This window comes from Mytilus trossulus, chromosome 7 (genome assembly GCF_036588685.1).
Source record: "Mytilus trossulus isolate FHL-02 chromosome 7, PNRI_Mtr1.1.1.hap1, whole genome shotgun sequence".
Classification (NCBI taxonomy): Eukaryota; Metazoa; Mollusca; class Bivalvia; order Mytilida; family Mytilidae; genus Mytilus; species Mytilus trossulus.
This window is the reverse complement of record NC_086379.1, coordinates 72,090,757-72,116,138: the sequence shown is the minus strand read 5'-3', so window position 1 is coordinate 72,116,138 and position 25,382 is coordinate 72,090,757. Positions and strand designations below refer to the sequence as shown.

At 31.6% G+C, this 25,382-nt stretch overlaps 1 protein-coding gene across 8 annotated transcripts in view; it reads right to left on the bottom strand.

The window, feature by feature from the left end:
• Positions 1–25,382, bottom strand: part of LOC134725733 (collagen alpha-1(XIII) chain-like) — a 70,310-nt gene that overhangs the window by 35,861 nt on the left and 9,067 nt on the right. For 5 of the 8 annotated variants that reach the window (XM_063589772.1, XM_063589778.1, XM_063589779.1 and 2 more), the window contains exons 3-9: positions 16,753–16,778; positions 13,387–13,422; positions 11,260–11,283; positions 9,070–9,105; positions 7,886–7,954; positions 1,387–1,458; positions 1,062–1,091 (exon numbers count right to left, since the gene is read on the bottom strand). In XM_063589772.1, coding sequence (XP_063445842.1) covers positions 1,062–1,091; positions 1,387–1,458; positions 7,886–7,954; positions 9,070–9,105; positions 11,260–11,283; positions 13,387–13,422; positions 16,753–16,778 — 293 coding nt within the window. Of the gene's footprint in view, positions 1–1,061; positions 1,092–1,386; positions 1,459–7,885; positions 7,955–9,069; positions 9,106–11,259; positions 11,284–13,386; positions 13,423–15,695; positions 15,723–16,752; positions 16,779–25,382 lie in introns of all 8 variants that reach the window. The other 3 variants (XM_063589774.1, XM_063589777.1, XM_063589776.1) reach the window with 3 other exon arrangements.

Sequence of the window (25,382 nt, the reverse complement as noted above, 5' to 3'; positions counted from 1 at the left end):
GGTTTCCTATACGAACAATGACGGACTTACAAATTTAAGAAATAAAATGATTAATCAGTTAACTTTTCGGGTCCCATCGAAATTGAAATTAAAAAAAAAAGTCTTAAAAAATTGTCCTCCATATGTTAGACATTAGTTTTTCAGATATTAAAAATGATATATGTCTTATACGTTTGCTTCAAAATTCTGGCATTGAAGAGAAATTCAGAAAACCAAATAAATTGACATTACAGTCAGATTTTCCCATTCATATTTACAAATGAGCAACACTTATACCAACAAAGATACTTTGCCACCAGATTTTTATACAAAGATGTTGATGTTAAGGAAATATGTTTTTAGGTAAGACTGTTGCTCAGATTAAGTTTAACCAAAATATATTGATGAAAAATGTTTGTTTTTTTTGTCAAACATGTCTATTCTGACATATAAGGGTGTTACAGTTACATCATAAATAACACCTGTGCACTAAAATGACCAGATTATATTGACCTTTACATTTATTGCTAAAATATTATAATTTTAGAAGTAAATTTTTTATAATTTTAAATTAACAAGCCCTTATCATAACTCCACCTTTGATAGATTAAAAGCATTAAAAAAGTTTCTTTAATCTTTAATTGTAAAAAGAAACCTCAACTTTGGATTGACATAAACAATAAAAAAATTTTTCTCACTATGTAAAATAAGAACCAATCAAACGTTACTACACAGAGTATACATTCATGGCCATCAATCCATTCATCACTACTGTGGATTCATTTATTATTCATGGGTACCAATTTTCCTGGGTTGAGGAAAAGTTGTAAGTTAGTTGATATTTAATTTTGTAGTTTTGCCAAAGTCTGCATATTAATACATTGTACCTTGTTTATTTAAATTCCTGGTTAACAAAATCCACAAAAATTGGTATCTAAATGAATAGTACTGAATCCACAGTATGTTTTATCACCCATGTTACATTGTAGATCAAGAATGTCAGCAGTATCATGCAATTTTTAGAAAAGGAAAAACAACAATTGGAAAATTCAAACATAAAAATATAAGATACTTCAACAAACCTTTATTGTTATGACTTCAAAATCTGAACCCTATTGAAAACATAAAAGCTGTTACCAAAAAAAAATATTATAGAAATTGTTTTTTCAAAAATAAATAAAATATAATTACTACATTGAATTACTTTTTTTTTTTTAAATAATTGAATTAAATTTACACAAAGATTGATTAATTTTGGCATATAGGCTTACTATGAAATCCTTTAAATCTGTTTTTATATCAATGTACTAAACAAGTGTTTTTAAGCAAACTTTTGCAATTCAATTTCTTTCTTATTTAAACAAAATGTGATACAAAAACAACATTCATGCTGACATGCATTTCTACCTTTAATGATATTAAATTGCCATATTCTGTATCTAGGGTATCTTGGAATCGTCGTAAAGATCTCTTAATTCCCTGTGTAGAATATAATAATGAATAATAAAAAATATCTTAATACATGGTATCTCAGAATTAAAGTAAAAAATCTCTGCATTAGATATATATGTTGGATTTGATTTGAATTCATTTTTTGTGTTTTAACGCCACTTTTAAGCACTGCTTTTTGGCTATTTTGTGGTGGCCAGTTTTTATTGGTTGAGAAAACAACCAAACTTCGATAGGAAAACAGACAATCCTAGTCAATAAAGATTGGAGTCGAGTGCAACCATACGAACTGACAACCTCAGTGTTGATTGACTAGTGATTACTGTAGTAACTACTTAGACCACTCGGCCACTGAGGCCCCCGATATACATGTTGAAAAGTGTTATCTTATATTTAATGTTCAATTATGACATTGGTTGCTGCTAAGCCACTTGCTTCATATGTTACAAAGTTTAAAAATGACTTGTTTGATTTATCTATATTCCAGGATTTCCTAGTTGCATAAAGGCAAGGCTACCTGTTACAAAACAAGATGTTTGAAGACCATGGGAATTTAGAATTAAAGTCCAGTAAAGAACATTAGAATTATGGCATTTTTGTTTTCGATATTGATTTTATCAGCAAGAATATTTAGTGAGCTTGGAAAAGCGAGCTGATATTCGAGCTGACGAAGTCAGTTTCAAAAATAAAATGCCATTACCGGTATTCTTTTTATCAGCAATTTGTCATAACTGTATTATGTTTTAGTTGTTATGAATATGAGGTAAAACAAAATAGTTAGTTAAAGTACTTTTATGCATACAAAACATTAGATAGTTTTCGGTTGTATGAATGAAGTCATGTGCATTTCATTGATGAATTAACACAGATTGACTTGAGCATGTGATGTTGCTACACTGATATATCACAGTATTACCTTAAATTTTCAAGTATCATGTCCTGTCCATGATCTTAAAAACATTAGGCAGTAAGATCAAAGGGAAAATGTACATGTCGATAAATGTACTGCTGATGCATATGGAGGTAGACCAACTAAAGTCTTCCCTTTTTATTTCTAGCTTATTTTTATACACAAGTTGATCAATGTGCAGATATGAATTCACAGTGCAAATTGGAAAAACATCATGGCTCATTGTCAATGTAAGTTAGGGCTAAACTTAGTCCAAATAATTTAATATGACAGAAAGAAAAAATGGCCTAGCCAGCCATCATAATTATTTGGACTAGGCTATAAAACTGTACAGTGGGAAAGCCAGTGACATTGAAGAGCTACTTCCGGTAGTCCCGCGGGAAAGGGGACATAATCTAAAAATTTTGAGGTGGCGCTGTAACCAGCGTGTAAACAAAAACGTAGCCTGTGCTTCAGACAATAAATCTATTAAAACAACTTATCATCCATCAGTATTTGAGTTTAATTTTTCATTAGAATAGATTTTGTCAGACGACTGCCGAATTCGGTATTCAAATAAGTGCTCCGTTACTGAAATATGATAATTCATAAGACTACCTCCGTTGATTTCCAAAAAACCGCGGGTAATCCCCACGACTACAAACAACTGACACAAATGCATCCTAAAGCTTTTCATTGGTCGAGATATAAATAAATGTGACCTAGAAACATATGGGCACATGACTATGTACAGGATTCCCCGTCACTCTGAGTCTTGTTTACATAATAAATACTTCAACCGGAGGTCAAAATTCAACATTTTTCAGACGTTTTGAGAGTTATTTCGGTGCAAAATCAAGCAAATTATGTCAAATTTTACAGATTTTAAGCACAAAATTGATTGAGACAACGAAGGGTGATGATGTTTTCAGGATTTTAAATATATTTTACTTAAAATGTTGAGTGGTTGAAGGCTTTTATACAACGTCATTTGTTGATGTTTACAAGTTGCTCAAACTCCTCGTATCACATTTTCTGTAGTTATTTAATTATGCTGCTGATGTATAACAGATTTATGGGCGAGATTTATGTAGTACATTGAAACTGGTTTAATCTATGAACGAATTTGTCCATATAAATAACTTCCACTGTCTACCTACCCCCCTTTTTTCAACAAAAAAAAATTCAGTTAGTCAAAAGTTGTTGTCTGAATAAGCATGCAAAAATGCAAAGTGTAAGCACTCAGCTAGTCTTTGTTTTAGCCAATTTTTAGGGTAATGGTTACAGTCATTCTTTGATTCTGTAAATTATTATAAATCTGAAATGTTTTAACTTGTCAATTTTAAAAAGTACATGTACCAATCAACAAATATTGCCTGCCTAAACACTCACACATGTTAATAAATGTCTGTCCTTATCATGTTTATCAAGCAACCTGATGTACACTGTGACCAACTATTCATGTTTGAGTGTTTCTGGGCCCTGGGGCATATTTAACTCTTGAGAACTTGGAGATTAAAATTCAATATGAATGCCCAATGCCTAGTACATCAAATTCTTAATACATGTTAGAGCTATATGACCATGTAAAGCATTAACAAAATGCTATGTCACTTCCAAGGTCTACTTTAAAAATGGTATATGAATGTCTCACTCTGATTTTGGTGATCCTGTTTTGTTGCATTGATATAACTGCTTAACCCACATTTTTATTTTACACCAGTTTACAAGAAAACAAATCTTGGACACAGGATCTATAGTTTATTAAGAATCATACTATTCCTATATCTGTGTGCTGATTTTTCTGCAATAGAATACCTTTTCACACATTTTACTCCATTCTAAAAGCACACAATTGCAATAATTTGCAAAATCATGTGTTAACATATCCAGGAAAAAGGTACATAGACATCGCATTCATAATACTACACAAGGAGCAGGATCTGCTTACTCTTCCAGAGCACCTGAGCTCAATTATATGTTGTGGGTTCAAGTTGATCAGTTTTCTTTTTTCTAATTTGTATATTAGTTTAAACTTTTCATCAAAAAGTCTGCAGGAAAAAAAATATGTATCTACTGAAAATGATTTATTTAGGTGCAGGGGTTACCACACTTTGAAATCTACATGCCATTGGAAGCAAAACAGTGAAAAGTCATGTCATGATAGGCTACTTGAGAGACCTCGCTATGTCTAGGAGAAGTGAACAATTCTAGAAACTTTCCATTTAAGTCATTCAAACCTTATAAAGAATAAAAGACCATCATTTTGACTTTTATATCTTTATGTCTCAAATACTACAGTACATACATGTATATGTCTGACACCAGTGACCGATCAAGAACTTTTCTATTTGGGGGGGGGGGGGGGGGGGGGGTTGCTGCTGCTGACTAACTTGGGAGGGGCCCGCTCCAGTGATTCCCTATTTAATCAACCATTTTTTTTCCTATGAAAGGGGGCCCTATGAATATGCTAGCTTTGCATCAATGAATCTCAGTTTTTTTCAATGACATTAAGTAATATTGTATTGCAACAGTTCAGTGTCTCATGTACATTTACCCCACGTTATCAATATAAAATGGTGGAGTGTTTCACATTGTATGTATGTTTGAAAATATAAAAATGTTTAGAAATAAAAGTTTATTAAGTGATGAATAAATACAAAGTCATAAAAATAATGTTAAAATGAAAAATATGTAAAAAGTATTTTAAACAATTAAGGAGAACTATTGTTAAAATTAAAAAGTTTTTTAAAGTAAAATCAAGTCAAATAGTCCTCTGTCCCATACATGTAAATCCTCAATATAGAAATCCTGCTCTTCTTATTCCTATTGTTATCTGAAAATATATAATTTATGCAGATGATATTATCAAATAAATATAATTTCAACCTTCTCTAGAGTTGCTATATGATCGGTAAATTATAATATATTTTAATTGTCTACTGACAAAAACATGCTCTTCTGAGGTCCAAATTTTAAAAAAAAATGTTGAAAGGAAATACTGGAATCTGAAGGATCAATTCCGAAATCCTCAGCTAAAAATACCCAATCCAGACGTCCCGAAAAAGGTCCTCTAGAAAAGGTAATACTTATACACACCAACAGATGTTTGGAAAAATTTTCTACTTATAAATTCATTTACTTTAGTATTTAAAATTCATCACCATAATAACATATCAACCTCTTTAATATATATATAAATAATGTTTAAATAAAAGTATAACATAATATGCAACATTAAATTATCTAACAGGTATCTGTTATTTAAAAGATAACTTTTCATTCAATCATTCATATCTTTAATTCTTTATACCAGTAATTGATAATAAATGTATCCAATGCCAATAAAACCTGGCCACAACACCTAGCCAATACTGAAGGTGGCAATAAAATTCAACAATAAATCACATATTTTTTTTTAGCATGGAAGGAGGGACAGAATTTATACTTTCCGACTGGTGAATATTTCATATACCTGAAATCTTTAATAGATACTAGAAAACACCCGTGATATCGCGGGTCTGTGAATGAATTAAAGTATATAACTATGCGCAAGCCTTATTTTAGTATTAGTATTCAAGTTGTCATCTGAATGAAGTTGAATTCTTTGATTCACTGTTTTATGTCATGCATGCCCACAAACAAATTGAAAACTGTACCTATACGCCTTATTTTTAGTCCAGATTTGTTATCTTTGAAAGTCTTACTGATTAAAATACTACAATAGGTAACAATTTGACAATTTAGTAGTGTCAACCCTGTGATTATGACCGTGTATATAGCATATTAATCCTGAATACACCGTTTGGTGGTGAGCCTGTCAGATGCGGAACATACAGATAAGGTAATAGGTAACAGGTGAATATACTATTGGTATCTGTATCGGACTCGAACCGGAACTTCTTAATTATTGGCAATATTAATTACGTCAAAAACAAAAGGGCCTGGAGTGGTGTAATTTTTAATCTACACTTTTGTACTATATTAGTTAATTATAAAGTTGAATTATTTGATTCGTCGTTTTTACGTGCTGACAAATTGGACCTCGTAATTTTAGTATTATAGATTTTACATGCCCATATGCAATATTGAGCAAAAATAATAGTACTGTTGTTCACATAGACAAGGGTCTGGATGGGGTCTTCTGCATTTCTTAATCATTTAATCTTTTAGTTCATTGGTCTCTATTTTTTTTATACTTTTTGTCCATAATGTTTCTTTCCTCAATATATAAATTAGCACATCAAAAGTTCAAAATGATTATGACCAGACCTCTGGCTTGCTGCTAGGAATATTTTGATTTTTTTCTGGGATGCATAGGAAGGTGTCCCAGAAAAAAAGTAGTCTATGGTCCGCAAATAGTAAAAAAATAACATAAGGACCTAAGAGCTACGGTTCCGCAGCTGGCATGTCATTTGCTCTTTTTTTTTACTTATTTTATGGTAAATTTTCTCTATTCTTGTTCCTTTAGTAACAATTCTCTAATTCTTTATACGTTTTAATAGTCATAGTTCCCAGTGGCAGATCCAGGGATAGGGTTCCAGGGATTGAAATCTCCCTTTTTTGGGGACAATCAATGCATTTGAATTGGGACATATAGTTGGAAACCCCCTTTATCCTGGGGATAGTTATTTTTTTCCTATATTTTTATTTTGTTTGTTTTTTGTGTTTTTTGTCACACTTTTTGGGTTCAAAAATAAAAATATTAACCTTTTTACTATTCGAGACAACCAAACAAATCAGCACATATGCATTACACAACTGTAAAACTTTAATTAAAATTTGAATGCTAACATTGACCTGCCAAAATTGAAGTTTTATTCAAATTGAAGTCTCACGCTGGAAAAGGGGCGTTTATTTACATGTGGTCTACGGAAATTTACTGGATTTAAGAATCGAAAAGAGGCAAACATGTAGCCATAACCCGATCAGATCAATAAATCATGTTATGGATAGTATTAATATCTTTCTACTAACCATTAAAAGTAATAAAACTAGGATTTCGTGAGCTCAGAAACCTTAATCTGTTGAAAAATGGCGTCGATTTGTGTGCTTCCTTTTCGCAGCCTCAGTTACAATTTGACACGGAGTGATGGGTATTTATGCAAATATTTAGGGACTCCTATCATCATAGATACTATTTTTGGTCATTTTATATTTAAATAGCCAATAGGATGCAAATGTGTCAGTTATTTTCAGAAGGGGAAAACACCCGCCATATTTTTATCCCCAAATTAACAACGTCACTTGCCATTTTCAGATGTTCGTTTCTTGTAAAATAAAATCTTGTAAGAAGAAAAAATAGCATGGTCACCTGTAAAACTTACCTATATAACTAATTGATGATGAAATGACACAAGTTTAATTGTCTTTAATGATAAATTTCTCGAAAAATCACACGTACACGATGTAAACAAATTGCAGCGATGGCGCGATAGTGTCGCCCCCTATGAAAAATCGCGATTGTCGCCCTTGATTTTCTGGCCGTTACGTCATATGGAAGGAGGCGCAGAATCGATCCGTGGCTTTCCCACTGGTATAGTTTTAAATTACAAAATGATATCTCACCTTTTCACCTTGGAGTCCATTAAATCCAGGTAATCCAGTTACTCCTTTCTCTCCCTTCTCTCCTCTACCCTAAAATACCAAGGGAGATAACTATGGTTATAAGTTGATTAGGTTTGAGCAAAGGGAGATAACTATGGTTATAAGTTAGTAAGGTTTAAACAAAGGGAGATAACTATGGTTATAAGTTGGTTAGGTTTAAACAAAGGGAGATAACTATGGTTATAAGTTGGTAAGGTTTAAACAAAGGGAGATAACTATGGTTATAAGTTGGTTAGGTTTAAATAAAGGGAGATAGAGTTAGGTTTAAACAAAGGGAGATAACTATGGTTATAAGTTGGTTAGGTTTAAATAAAGGGAGATAGAGTTAGGTTTAAACAAAGGGAGATAACTATGGTTATAAGTGGGTTAGGTTTAAACAAAGGGAGATAACTATGGTTATAAGTTGGTTAGGTTTAAACAAAGGGAGATAACTATGGTTATAAGTTGGTAAGGTTTGAACAAAGGGAGATAACTATGGTTATAAGTTGGTTAGGTTTAAACAAAGGGAGATAACTAAGTAAAAATGAAATGTACTGAATTGGTGCAGTTTAAAAAAAAAAAAAAAATTGTTTGAAGCTGTCAAACTCTGCTCATAATTTATCTGACCTAAAATTGTCCATAATTTGAGTTAGAGCAGACCAAGGATTTGTATAGTGAGATTATACAAATCCTTGAAAAGACAATATTCTTTAATTTTGATTATTTGTTCCAAAAGAAGTTCACCACATCCTAAAATTTTTACTAGTGCGATTTTTTCATTTTCACTAATTGTTTAAAAGAAACGAACAACTAAGCAAATGTGTATTATGGCCAAAGGTTATGTTAAAACTTAGTATGCTACTTGCTCATTTTTGAAGGCTGTACAGCAACCTCATGTTGCTTTCTGTTTGATTATAAATATGTTAGATTTAAACAAAGGGAAATAGCAAAGATTATTCAAATCTATTTGGTGTGGGACACCTGTATATTGAAGACCAAATGTTACAAACATGTTATACATTTGCAAATTGATATAAAAGATTAACAAACAGAAAATTAAGACTTTTTTGGAAATATCTGTTTTAATACAAAGAGAATTTATACCATACTTAATTAATTCAGGTGTGTAATAATAGGGAATGAAGGGAGGTAACTGATAGACTTACGGGTTCTCCTTTTGGTCCAGCTGGTCCTTGTGGTCCCTGAAATTATACAAAAAAATGTCTCAACTAAACTTTAATTTAAAATAAGGTCTAAAGATATCACATCAGTAATTATATATTTGAAAAACAAGAGTGCACAAGTTGAAATTTGATGAACAAATAACTGTTACGATTTGTCAACATAAGAAGTTTTACATTTCCCCCCAATAAAAATCAGAAGCTTTTTCGTTTACTTATTTTGAAGGAGCATTGACCCCCCATCAAACCCCTCATTGTCAACAAGTAGTAACATCTAAAATTTAATAAAAAAACAGAATGTTTTGGAGATATTGTCTTGTGTCTGAGAACAATTAATTATAAAATCTTGCCACCAACAATGCCAGACTTTTCATTAATATCATTAAGGAATGCACTGAACTGTTTCAGTTGTTCCAAAGGTTGATAATGTACAAAAAAATCATTCCAATATATGTTATTTATTAGCAACATTAAAACACTTAACTTCCTCCTGACTGACACCTGTTTAGTTGCCAGACAACAAATTAATTGTAAAAACATATAACAGGTGTATTAAAGGTATTGGCACCTGTAGAAGATTTCAATTATTTTTTACATACATCATCCAGCTTACTTACTTTTAGCTTTACAAACACCATTCATTTTTATCATTTTTTAAAGCTACGATAAATAAAAAAAGTCAAGAACAGACCTACAGTATTGAAGCGTCTGATGAACAAAATTCAATTATACCCACAAATAGTATAACTGTTTTACAAAATGAAAATTATTACTATCATATAAAGTACCGTGGATCTGAATAAATAACAATAAGACCATTTCAAAAATATCAAAACATACAGCATATATAAATGGATCAGGCTGTTAGTTTTTTCATCTGAATTATTTTACATTTAGCCTTTTAGGAAATGAGTTTTGCTCATTGTTGAAGGCTGTACACAGGGATGGATGTAGGATTACCAGTTAGGGGGGCGCAAAATTTTATATTCGCCGAGCGGAGCGAGGAGAAAAATTTTTGGAGTTGTTTTAGGTAAATTTATTAAAATATTCTTCCAAAAGGGTGAAATGTAGATATATCGAACTATTGTGCAGTAAAATGAGCAAGAAATTAAAGTTTCAAGCTGAACCCCCCCCCCCCCCGGCCCAATCCACACCTGACAACAATTTACATACAGATAGAGTAAGATGGACGCAAAGTGAGACGGGACAGTTAACAACTGCTCACCCGACCAATATATTTTGCAAACCAAAACTTCTACTTTTACCAGTAGAAGTTTTTTTTTACTTTTGTGATTTTTCAGAGGTTTTGTGTTCACCACAAAACAACTAAAATCAGAATGAGATGCATTTAGGCAGATATCTTTATTTTCTTGGGATGCCAAGCATGTAATACGGTACAGAATTCAGCTAAATATTAAGGTTTGCAAGTGAGATACAGATACAGATACAAATTAATAAATTAACCTTCGCTTGAAACATTATTTCTATCTTTCATTACGGATATTATTAAAGAATCTCACCTGCCGACTGTTTTCTTGATCGTGTCATGATGAAATTGTAAAAGTGAGTAAGGGATGTTTTGGAACTACGATTATCAAAGAAATTTATGATAAAAACCGGAAATACAATGTAACATTTGTGTTTACTTTAACTGCTTAAACCTATTATATTTGTCATCAAATGCAGCGTTTGACACCTTCCTTCAAAATAATTTACAGAACTTTAATAAAGCGTAGGTCAGTTGATTAGTAATCATGTTGATTCTGTTAAACTGACTGTTTTATATACTTTGAATGTTAAAAAAGATGGAATGGTCTCTTCTGATACTTAAATATGTTAAAGTCAACCCATGCTTTGCAAATTTTAGGGGGGGCGCACGCCTGCCATGCCCCCGCCTAAATCCGCCCCTGGTACATTGACCTATAGTTGTTTACCTTTACCTCAGTTGGTCTCTGGTGGACAGATGTCTCATTGGCAATTGTATCAAATCCTCTTATTTTTTATACATATAGGTAAAATATTTTTTGAAATTTGTCCCAATCTAACACTTTAGAAGTAAATGAAGATTTAAGAAACAAACAAAAGCACTGAAACATTGCATATTTGTCATTATGTTTTATTATTAATTTGGACCAAAACTTCCCATTATATGAAAAATGTCAATGATATACTTACTGGTACTCCTTCACCCATTTGTCCCTAAAATGATAAATCAAATTGTCACCAAATAACACTTCAAAACAATAAGTGCAAAGCAAAATTACACAACTTTAACAAATCAAACATTTATCCAAATCCTGTTATATGATCTCAGGTTATGTGGAACTGGTACCCCTCCCCCTTTAACTACCAAATTACATTCCATATGTGCATTTCTCAAGTTTGGCACATATAACCAGTCACTGGATGTTGTTGTTGGCTTCTGAAAATTCATTTCTGTAAATCATAAGGCCTTCAATGTTTGACTAGGCCCAGTTAAATGGTTCAAAGCTAGATGTAAATGATTTCAATAAGACAAGAGACCAGAAATTATCATGAAATTTCCTAGGGGATAAACAAATATTCACAATCAAAACCACAAATGAGATTTGACTTTAAAACTCAAAATTATCTTATTTGGCAACCATACCAAATCTGTTTATTTTTACATGAATTGGATTAGTTAAACATGGTGCCTTTAAAAGATTGTGAATATTCAAACCTTTTAGAGCAAATTAAAAATAATTAAAATTTCTTTTTTTTTTTACATAAATTACAGATTGCAAAAATACTTTCTTACCACGAAAACATTGATAGATTTATAAACTACAGGGACCAAAATATAAAATATTATCAACAGGTAATGTAAATTAAGGTGATCAACATATTATTGGAATAGGAAAAGAAAGAATTTGGAATAAATGCTTCTAATTATCAAACATATTAACTGTTCATGTGACAATTTATCCTATGCTTAACCTAGGTGACAAAATAGATACATTCAAGTATACCAGCATGCATGCTTACAGTCTTAAAATACAACATTTCAGTAGATACATGTACATAAAGAAAAATATATTTCCCTGCAACATAAATAAGAGAAATGAAAAAAAAAGAAAACATTTCATGCAATATTCCTGTACATATTAAAACAGAAGGTATTCAGTAAACCTATATATTACATGTTTGCTATAATTCATTTCACAATATTATGAGTAAACTGACTGAGCATGTTATGATATTCAACTTATTTTTCCTCACATGTTAAAACTCATTATGGCAAGCGGCTGACCAAATATGAAACCGTTCTTTTTAGTAGTTCCTGAGCAAAGTGTATAGAAATAAATGTAAGACCAACAGATGGAGGGTGATTATAATAAAGTGGTATATAATAATGTTGGCAATTTTATTCTATATATTTGTATATACATATAGATCTGTGTATATAGAGTGCAAAAGTTGACGAAATAAGCGAAGCATGCATTATAGATTATAAAGGTCAACTGGCCATGGGTTATTTTAAAGACCACCAAATATTCATTTGGATCTGCAGTGTTGTTCAAATACAACTGACATGGCAACTTCAGCAATGTCAAATAAGTGCAGCCGAAGTTTTGTTTAGAACATGGTTTGTTTCCAATCCGTAAGAAGAACGTCATATTATAATTAGTTATATATCATTTTAATAATTTTAGGTTTTTTCTTTCATTTTGCCATCAATTTTATTCCACTGTTTCAGTATTAAACAAACATAAACTTCAACAAATTAATTAGACAATAATAAACAGACTTATTACATTAGTTGCAATGTATTGCTGTGCTTTCCCAGTAAAATTAAAACCGATCCCTCTGACGTGGTAACAACAATGGTTGCTGTCAAGATGTTGATGATGACGTTGTATCAAAACTATTGAGTGTGTTAGGCAAAAGATATACTTTCTTTCATTTTCTACATTATTTATATTTTAAATTCTTGGAAAAGTTATTCTTTTTTTTTAAATCAATAATGTATGAACTTATCTTCATTATAAGCTGTTATAATACAAAAATAATTTGAAAAATTCAATTCCTACTCTCAAATACATTTGTCTATGAAAATGTTCTTTAATGATTTTTCATGTTTTTGGTTTTTCTTTCTTATTCTAAGCTTTCTTCTAAAGTGATATGCATACATGATAAATGTATATAACTTATTGAATACAGTCATTCCCAGTGGTGAATCAACATTCTTTGTGGTAAAATCATTTGCCATGCATATACATTTTGTCATATGTGATTATGGATTTTTGGATAAAAACCAAGGTGCTAAAATTAAACACCAACCGGGAAACCGTTGAAACCTCGGTCTCCTGTCTTGCCCTGAAATATAGTTTTCTTACAATAAATGTTAAATTCTTAATACTGATCACACCTCTTCCTTGCTTTAAGAAAAGGGCAAAAAAGTACCAGTGGCAAATATTTCATACATTTTCAGGATGATTTAGATTCTAAGGCAAACATTAAACATAACGATTTATTCAACTCGTAAAAAATAAACAAATAGTAAATTCTTCACCACTGAAAGATAATAAAGGCATGCTTCAGAATCTACTGCCAAATATTCGTGGAAGGCAAATCTTCTTTACTATATATTAATCAAAGATAAGGTCAGATGATTATTATTTTAGTGCAGTAATTTGGAAAATTTCAAATAAAGTTGCGAATTTAATAAGACATCTGTATGTAATGATCATATTCTAACATGATATAGCTTTTAAGATGATAATCGCCTGATGAACTGACTATCTACATAATCAATTGACAAAAATCTAATCATCGACTATAATTTGTAAAGATGAAACAAGATATGATACCTTTGGCATACTGTAATACACAAACTGGTATGTTTAATGGAACAGGCTGGTTGAAATGAAGGATGTTCCACCATGTACCAAACAATGTTAATTGTACTACCAATGTTTGGTACAATGTTTTATAAATTGATTTTGGAATAGTCAAGGAGCTGTGTCATGAACCCATGAAACACCTGTTGCTTTTTTAAAGAATAAAAAAAACAAAAATGTGTCCATAGTACATAGATGCCCCACTCGCACTATCATTTTCTATGTTCAATGGACCATGAAATTGGGATAAAAACTCTAATTTGGCATCAAAATTAGAAAGATCATATCATAGGGAAAATGTGTAATAAGTTTCAAGTTGTTTGGACTTCAACTTCATCAAAAACTACCTTGACCAAAACATTAACCTGAAGCGGGACAGAAGGACATACGAATGAACGCACAGACCAAAAAACAAAATGCCCTCTACTATTGTAGGTGGGGCGTAAAAAAATAAAGGGAAGTTATTTCTTTAGTTATATAACAGTCACCTAACCTAAGTTTCACAAAAAATGCAAAAGATCTTTTTGAGGTCTCCAAAATCTGGAAAATCACCAATTTTTAAGGACTAAAATCCAATATTTTTTTTTTTAGCTCCCTTCAATAGATGTAAACAATTCACATTGTTTGATGCAAATTAGTTGAAGCGTTTTTTGAATTAAAGCAAACATGTTGACAGACTGATGGATTGACAACAGTATACCATAAAACGTTCCGTAAACAGGCAAAAAAAACCTGCTGTAACAGATCTTTTGCTTCTTTTTTTTTTTACTTTGATTTAAAATGCTCTTCAACCATAGACATCCCATAGATTAGAATATGCCAATTTACGGTGGGCCCATCAGACACAAAACAGAATGATACATTTATTAACAAACTTTCTTTTGTAAATATTTACCAAGTCACTAGGGATGTGTAACATCTGCTTAATACTGGTAATGTTTATGTAACACTAGGTCTGCTTTTGGGAGAAAAAACTGATTTTAATCCAAAAATCATCCAACACTCTACTTCTTGCAACATTACATAAAATAAACACAATAATTTGTATGTTTACAAAATGCACAAAGAAAACAACTTTCTTAATCTGTTTACTAAATAAACTTAAGGTAAACTAATTTGTTCATGATTTGCCTACGATGAAATGTAAATATTTTTCAAGGGATTTTTTTTTTAAGAAAGTGTAAGATATTAGCAATACATGAATATGAAAGCATTTACGAAACCTTCTCAATATAAATCCAATGTTTTAGAGTTCATAAACTGTTGCATGATTTAACGACAAATAATGTACAGCCTTTAGTCTTACATTCATATTTATGTCTTCCTTTAGAAACCCTTATATATATATATGCAAGAGGAACAAAAATAAAGTTTTAAATGCTTGTCCCCCATTTCTCCGATAATTACCGGTACTTGATTAGACATTTGATTTGACTGACTTTTTTGTTGTTTGTTCGTTCAATTTTGACCATCATAATCAATGAAAATAGATTTAAGGTGTGAATTTGTAAAGTATAAGCAATCTGCAATAGGAACAGCAATATAAGTACATGAACCATAGATGTCAAGGGATCTTGACAAGTATTAGTGAAGCTATTATTATATATGTTGAGCTATATTCATCTTATACAGGAGCATATAAAGGAGTTCTGTTTAAAAATAAGGAAGCTGTTTTAGTTTAATACATTATTTATATACATGTTGTGTTTAAAATATAAGTGCTATAAATTAATTGAATAAAAACTGTACCGGAAAGCCGCTGTTTCCTTGGATACCCTGTAGTACAGTAGACAGACATTAAACATAGATCTATACATATATCATGTTCTAATCTTATAACTAGAAGATTAACCAAATTATTCACTATTCCTCTAAATTATAGATGAAATAAATTATTCTTAGAAGGTTAACTAAATTAAAATAAATGTTCTTTGAAGACGGAATTTCTGATATTTTGAATATTATACATTTTCAAACAAGCAGATATTGTTATACACAAATTCTAAGTTTTTAATTTGGTCTTTTAAATGGTTTGTTATTTTACTCAAAGGAGGGGGTATGATAAGAACTACTATCTGGCTCCAGAAATTGCAAAAATAGTCAACTTCTTAACTTTTGTCAAAAATTTAAGTATAGCTTATAAATTATTTGGAACCCTCTACATTGCCTTTACCAGCAAAGATTATATTACCCTGAATACTATCTTTGTACAAGGCATCTTTTAAGGTATTAAAGGCCTTGACTAACATCTTAATATTAGTTACAGGCTCTCAAAATGAGGCTATTTTGGCAGAAAGTGTCATTATGCTTCAAAATTTAAAAGTTTGAATTTTAATTTTTCACTTCCAAAAAGGCAAAAATAGTTTTATCATATAACTTTTCCTCAATATCATTCAATAATCATTTGAAGTAAATCCAAGTTCTGCACTATTATACTTTTGTACGATTGCCATAATTCTATTAGTGGCGTAAGAATGCATGTATAATCCTATCATATCTATGTATAATCCTATGAGCTGTATACACATTTAAAAAATTTAGGAAATATTTAGTATTCTATGCATATCATAAAAATCATATGAAATACATTAGTCCAAATAATTATGACGTCTGGCAAGGCTATTTTAATTTTTTTTAAAATAGCCGTCCCAGACGTCATAATTATTTGGACTAGAAATACATTAAATAGTATGCAAACTTAAGTTAAAACAAAAACTTTCATCTTTTTCTCTAAAAGGACAGATCTAAACAAAGTGCTATTTATAATATGCAATTCTTAATCAATAAGAGCAGTACATATACATACTTGGTCTCCTTTCTGTCCAGGGGCACCTGTAAAAAAGGTTAATATTGTATTTCAAAATATATACAGAAGAGTATTACTATTAAATATTCATAAAAATATAAATCTAAGTGTATTAAGATTCAAAGTTCTATGGCTTTTGAGTGAGTATTTGTTGTTTTTGTGTGTGCTAAAATTCAATTCTAACTTGTCTGAATGTCTGCTTTTAGGATCAAATTACATTTGATAACATTGCATGTAAATATCATAACCGGATGTCTTTATTGTAAAATCAAATTCGTTTCCGGCCATTCTATGATCCGAATATTTCTTCTTCGGTGCAGCCGTATGTTCCAAATTACCACAATAATTTAAATATTTCTCGGTACAGACACGTATAGATTGTTTCAACTAAAACAACTTTAATTTACACGACTTCAAATCTTTAAAAAAAATTGATAAGGGAAAAGAGATCAATGCATTAGACAAGAATTAGTATATTAAAAATCCAGGCCTGTGACAAATTATCCTCACATTATATATAATATATGTCTCTGGATCATCTTAGATAATTGTCTCAGTAACGGTCAGTTGAATGGCTGTTTTTTCCATTTAAAACTGCTGTGTCCTTGCCATGACAATGATATATAAGAATAAGAATACCTAAGAAGAACTGGTATGTTTCCCAATGATACAACTATCTTAAATGATACATGAGCAATTATAGGTCCCCATACAGTCTCCAGTAAGATGGAAAACTCATACCTTTTAGACAGCTATAAAAGGCACCGACATTAAAAACATAACAATTTAAACAGGGAAACTAAAAGCCTAATTTATAGTAATACAATTTACGAAAATATGCCAGACATTATATTTAACAAACGACAACCACGAATTATATAACGTGTCTTGTTTATTCGTGCTCAACCCTCCTCCTAACTTGGGAATGTGCTGTAACAGCACACTGACATACCACCGCCGTTTTCCGTCTACTCTTTAGGCTAGCCACTGATGTTCCTAGATCACCTTAATGTCTTATCTCTGTCATTCCCATGTTATCATTAAAAAGTCTTTACAGAAAATGAATCCTTATGACATCCAAACTTTTTTCATTACTGGGATACTTTCGATTAAATTAACCAAAGGAAAACCCCTTCCTCTTTAGCACTTGTCAAATTTCAGCATTAAAACAATACATTATAAACACCATAATAATTTACTCTCAGCGTGTAAAATCGTTAGAGGTTATTATGATAACATAATATAATTGAGATATAACATTTACTATACATTACAGTTCATTATAAAAATATTCCGAATGCTTTTACATTATAAAAATAGCATGTACCGAATTATTTACCTACGCTGTTACACTGTAAAATTATTACCATATTTCAAGTATGCTTTAATCGTGGAGATACTAATTTCTCACCCAAAATGATGCCAAAAGTAAAATAACGAAATTAATTCTTTGTTTAAAGAAACATATTTGCCAGGGCTATAGGAATTTGGATTACATTTTCCAATAAGAAACCAGGCTAATATTTTTTTTACGCCAGACGCGCGTTCCGTTTACAAGGAACTCTTTTAAAAAAAATAACAAGCTAAATAAAGTACGAAGTTTCAACGGACATACGGCCATGTCTTTACGAAAAGTTCATCCTAACATAAAAAGGGCGACAACGAACATAAGTAGCATAAGTAGAATGATATTACATATGAAAACACAGACACATTTCAAACAGTCACAGTTTTTGACTCCCCCCTCCCCTCAATAATGGAAGACAGAACAAAGTACAATTTTTCTTACACATTTTGGAAAAGTTACTTGATTTCCACCATTTTGTTTAACAACAAATTGGTCTCATTACTAAAATAAATATAGCGTCTTCCATAGGGTATGAGAAAGATTTATAGATGTCTGGATCCAGCATCTTAAGGTATAAGATAAAAATTACAATTTGTCTGGACTTCCAGTATCTTCCATAGGATATGAGTAAGAATAAAAAATTGTCTGGAATTCCGACATCTTCCATAGGATATGAGAAAGAATTAAAATTTGTCTGGAATTCCAACATCTTCCATAGGGTATGAGAAAGAGTAGAAATTTGTCTGGAATTCCAATATCTTCCATAGGGTATGAGAAAGAGTAAAACATGTGTCTGAAATTCCAGCATCTTCCATAGGGAATGAAAAAAATGAAAATTTGTCTGGAATTCTGGGATTCCAACATCTTCCATAGGGTATGAGAAAGTGTATACAATTTGTCTGGAATTCCAATATCTTCTATAGGGTATGAAAAAGAGTAAAACATGTGTCTGAAATTCCAGCATATTCCATAGGGAATGAAAAAAAATATGAAAATGTCTGGAATTCTGGAATTCCAGCATCTTTTATATGGTATGAGATGGAATTAAAACATTTTCTGGAATTCAAAAGATTTGTCTGAAAATCCGGCATCTGCCATAGGGTTATAGGGTTTGAGAAAGAATAAAAAAATGTCTGGAATTCCAGCATCTTCCATAGGGTATGAAAACAAAATTGTCTGAAATTCCAACATCTTCCAAAGGATTTGAGAAAGAATCAAATTTTTTTCTAAAAATCCAGCATCTTCCATAGGGTATCAGAAAAAATAAAATTTGTCTGGAATAACATCATCTTCCATTGAGTATGAGAAAGAGTTAAAAAGTTGTCTTGAATTCTGGCATCTTCCATAAGATATGAGAAAGAATGAAATATGTGTCAGGAATTCCAGCATCTTCAGGAGCACCTGATTTCACTGATTTTTAGTGCAGTTCGTGTTGTATCTTATTTATTATTTATAACTGTTGATTTATATGTCCTTTGGTTTTTTGAGTCTTTGTTTACTCCTTGCTTTTGATTGTTATCGTCTCTTCCATAGGGAAAGAAAAAAAAAATCTGGAATTCTGGAATTCCAACAGCTTTGATATGGAATGAGAAGGAATTAAAACATTTTTTGGAATTCAAGCATCTTCCATAGGATATGTAAATCCGGCATCTGCCAAAGAGTATGAGAAAGAGTTAAAAACTTGTCTAGAATTTCAGCATCTTCCATAGGATATGGAAATCAAAGATTTGTCTGGAAATCTGGCATCTGCCAAAGGGTATGAGAAAGAATTAAACATTTGTCTGAAATTTCAGCATTTTCCAGAGAGTTTGAGAAAGAGTTAAAAATTTGTCTGGAATTTCAGCATCTTCCATAGGATATGGAAATCAAACAATTGTCTGGAAATCCGGCATCTGCCAAAGGGTATTCGAAAGAATTTAAAATGTGTCTGAAATTCCAGCATTTTCAAGAGAGTATGAGAAAGAATTGAAATTTGTCTGGAATTCCAACATCTTCCATAGGGTATATGAGAAAGAATTGAATTTTGTCTGGAATTCCAACATCTTCCATTGGGTATGAGAAAGAATAGAAAAACATGTCTGGAATTCCAGCATCTACCATAGGGTATGACAAAAAAAATGAACATTTGTCTGGAATTTTGGAATTCAAGCATCTTTTATATGATATGAGAAGGAATTAAAACATTTTCTGGAATTCAAAAGATTTGCCTGGTAATCCGGCATCTGCCATAGGGTTTGAGAAAGAATAAAAGAAATTGTCTGAAATTCCAGCATCTTCCAAAGGGTATGAACAAAAATTGTCTGAAATTCCAACATCTTCGAAAGGATTTGAGAAAGAATCAAAAAAATTCTGAAATTCCAGCATCTTCCATCTTCCATAGAAAAAAACAAAATTTGTCTGGAATAACATCATCTTGCATTGAGTACGAGAAAGTTTTAAAAAGTTGTCTGGAATTCCGGAATCTTCCTTAAGGTATGAGAAAGAATAAAATATGTGTCAGGAATTCCAGCATCTTCAGGAGCAATTGATTTCATTGATTTTTAGTGGAGTTCGTGTTGTTTCTTATTTATTCTTTATTACTGTTGATGTAAATATCCTTTGGTTTTTTGAGTCTTTGTTTACTCCTTGCTTTTGATTGTTATCGTCTCTTCCATAGGAAATGAAAAAAAAATGAAAATTTGTCCGGAATTCTGGAATTCCAGCATCTTTTATATGGTATGAGAAGGAATTAAAACATTGTTTGGAATTCCAGCATCTTCCATAGGATATGGAAATCCGGCATCTGCCAAAGAGTATGAGAAAGAGTTAAAAACTTGTCTAGAATTTCAGCATTTTCCAGAAAGTATGAGAAATAGTTAAAAAAAAATTCTGGAATTTCAGCATCTTCCATAGGATATGGAAATCAAAGATTTGTCTGGAAATCCGGCATCTGCCAAAGGGTATGAGACTGAATCAAAATTTGTCTGGAATTCTAGCATCTTCCATAGGATATGGAAATCAAACATTTGTCTGGAAATCCGGCATCTGCCAAAGAGTATGAGAAAGAATTAAACATTTGTCTGAAATTCCAGCATTTTCCAGAGAGTTTGAGAAAGAGTTAAAAATTTGTCTGGAATTTCAGCATCTTCCATAGAAGGATCAACTATTTCAACTCTTTCTCGATAAGCGCATTTAATTGTTGAACACATTTCCTGGTCTGAAACTGTTTCTTACAGATAATTGTTTGTGTGTTTGTCGCTCATTCATAGAAACACATGTTATGTTTAATATGTGAAATAATTGAAAAATGTAGCAGTAGTATTGAGTTTTAATTAACTATTATGAACCATGTATCTGTCAGTAACCATTAGTTAGTATTATCCCCTGATGGTAGAACTTCAACTCTTTAATAAATCATAACTGTAGTAAAACGACGACATCTTATCTCATATCTTGATTATACACCATTACATTAACTACAAACTTCAAGTATAGCAATACTAAAACACTTCAAACAGATATGCACATCTTAAGCATGTGACAAACATCTTTGTCTTGTCTTACACAGAAAATCGTCAAACATCTTCTAAATGCTCATTTTCTATGACTGGGAATTTGATCCATCCATCTGATTGAGTCGTGTATGTACATATTCAAGATAATTGTATATATTGATAGAAATAGAAGAGACTTGCATGTCAAAGTTTTATTCAAAATGTTATATAAACATGATATATTTCCTCGAGTACATTTCCATGCAATTTGATCTTGTTTTTTTTATACTAAATCATTACAAGCGAGCTTTTATTTTGGTAAAACAAAAATATAAATATTATATTGTTATGTTTAATCTGTGCAAAGATCCTATAAAAGCAAAATTGTTTATAAGTTGTTACTGATTTACATCCTCGTTCTTTCCTCGATCCAAATATTTGTCTCATTGACAGCCATATACCTAGGGGTGGATCCAACCGAGAACAAAGGGGTGGTTCCAACTTTTTTGGATTCGAGCGACACTGATGAGTCTTTTATAGAGGAAACGCGCGTCTGGCGTATATACTAAATTTAGTCCTGGTATCTATGATGAGTTTATTTCCAACCGTATGTCCCCTTTCAAAAGCATTGATCGTCAAAAAAAGGGAGGTATTCCAACCCCAGACCCCCTCCAAATTGGTTTTGTCACTGATACCACATTCACTGATCCCAAGAAATGTTTACCATGTTTTACATCAGACAATAGCCTTTTCACAATCAGTATTACTAATTATGTTGACATTAATAATTTGAAAATTGTCCCATGCGTGAATGCACGGCGAATTACCTGTCTGATTGACTTCATTGGGAACATAAGGTGTAAATAGAAGGAAATGAAGCTAGACGTTACAACATTTTTGGCACTGCTGCCACGTATTACCAGATGGTATTTAGGAGTATTGTTGCTTTTGTATCATTTCCACTAAATTCTTCGTCAAAGAAGTCATTAATCAAATAACGGTAATAACCGACATGATTTTATTCCATTGTTTCACCTGATTCCCATTGATGTTAACGATTTTATTCCATTGTTTCACCTGATTACCATTGATGTTAACGATTTTATTCCATTGTTTCACCTGATTACCATTGATGTTAACGATTGTATTCCATTGTTTCACCTGATTACCATTGATGTTAACGATTTCATTCCATTGTTTCACCTGATTACCATTGATGTCAACGATTTTATTCCATTGTTTCACCTGATTCCCATTGATGTTAACGATTTTATGAATTATTATGATTATTACATAATTTTACTGATATAATGGTGACTTTATTATGCAATAACAACACTGATTTCTTAAGGATAGTAAAAAGATATGGTAACAAACTATAAAATACTACACATTTTTACAAGTGTTTTATGCACAAGAATGAAGATTCCTGAACACGCTACGAAATTATACAAACTGTGTGTTTCATCCTGAAGATACATAGCGATAGCATTTATTATTAAAAGTTAAAGATAATACACAAATATAACGAGAATGAATAAGAATGTTTTATTCGTCTGTCACCCGAGGAATACTGTTGTCCGTTCATTTACATCTCCGATAAATCAATAAAATTTAGAATGGAAAGTCCTCTTTAAAGAATACATTTTTGACAGTATCTAGTTCTATTCTAGTTCTATAAAAGCCGTTTGACAGTCATTTTCAGATAGGGTTCCGGTACTATCGGAATTTAAATATGAAAATAGGGATTTGAAGCGTTTCTTGGACGAATACAAGTGATCACAAGTTGCTTCAAGGGATATTTACAAAATTCTGCATAGACTTTTCTTCATGTTTAGCTCTGTAAAGACTATATCCCTATAGTTATTCTGACGATTTTACCATTTGTCGTTCTAGAGTTTAAGTCCAAGTTGAACAATGCATGTCTGGGGATAACCCTTGCTTGCTTTTGTTCTTTATCGGCCGTATAAACCAAATTTGAATTCATCAAAATGTTGGATTCTTTCATTAAAAAACGTAAATTATCAAAAATACCGAACTCTCAGCAAAATTAAAAACGGAAAGTTTCTTATCAAATGGAAAAAATTAAAAGCTCAAACACACCAAACGACTGGAAAACATCAGACATTTTCCTTACTCAGTACATACTGTTCGAAAAAGATATTTCAGTCCACAGACAGTCGACATGCCGATTTGGGTACCAACATTTCCCCTTCTAACATACTATACGTATACTAAATACTGTCCACGTTATAATGTCTTTTCATCAAATAATTCAAAGATTTGCGAATATTGATCATATCTATACCATGAAACTGAAAGGAAGCATACAAGAAGACACATGTATATAGTTATGTCTGCCCATACCATTGAAACCGAAAAGAAGCATATCAAAAGATACACACATAGACAATATATACTAGCGTGGATCTAGCCGTCGATAGCAGCCGGCGTTAATATTCATGAGGCCAGCCGTCAATAATATTCATGAGCCGTCAATAATATTCATGAGATGACTTGCGTTCGAAGAAGTGTTGTTAGAAACAATGAAATATATGTATGTCTGTTCACCCCAATGAAACTGAAAGGAAGCATATCAAAAGACACATGTATAAAATTATGTCTGCTCATACCAAAGAAACATAAAGGAAGTATACCAAAAGACACATGTATATAGTTATATGTCTATTCATACTAAATGCATACCAAAAGACACATGTATATAGTTATGTCTGCTCATACTAAATGCATACCAAAAGACACATGTATATAGTAATGTCATATTTTACCATTGAAACTAAAAGAATGTATACCAAAAGACACATGTTTATAGTTTTGTTTGCTAATACCAATGAAACTGAAGTAAGCATACCAATAAACACATGTATACAGTGACTGTGTTGTATGTTTATACCATTGGAATTGATAAGAAGCATACCAAAAGACACATGTGTATATAGTGTTGTCTGCTGATACCATTGAAACAGAAATGCAGCATACCAAAAGATTCACGTATACATTTATGTCTGCTCATACCATTAAAACTGATAGTAAACATACCAAAAGACACATGGATAGACTTATGTTTGTTTTGTACCATTAAAACTGATAGTAAACATACCAAAAGACACATGGATATACTTATGTTTGTTTTGTACCATTGAAACTGAAAGGAAGCATACCAAAGGACACAGTCATGTATACAATTATGTCTGGTCTGTATCTTGACTTATTTGCATAATATTGTTGTAAAATGATGCCTTTTATGGGTTCCTGATTATACCTACTGGTAACGGTGGATTGATAACTTAACTTCCCTTGACAACAATATAATGATTTCAATTTCTTTATTGAGAGTAAAAGTAAATATGCAGTAAACGTTAATGAGACAGCAACCCAACGACGACAAAATACAAAAGCAATAGAAATGCTGTGACCAATATATGGTCTTCTACAATAGCCAAATGTCCGGACATTATGTATATGGCAATACCATAAAGGTATGCACCTTGCACCTGTTTCAACTCAAGAAACTTTGATCTCCCGTATAATTTATATATACCTCGTTTAAAATTGGCTAATCGGGGAAATCCACTCAATTATTTATCTACGTATACTGCTCTATACTTCTAAGTGAAGATGAAAAAAAGGAATCCCAGTTTATCTTTAGACTGTGTGAAGTTTCTTTAAGCTTGGAGTTGCAGTATTCATGCTCTACGTGGAATGTTACACTACCATCGAAGTCATTGATCAAGATACTATATAGAGTACACAAAATTACATTCATGATTTACTTCTATATTTTTGAC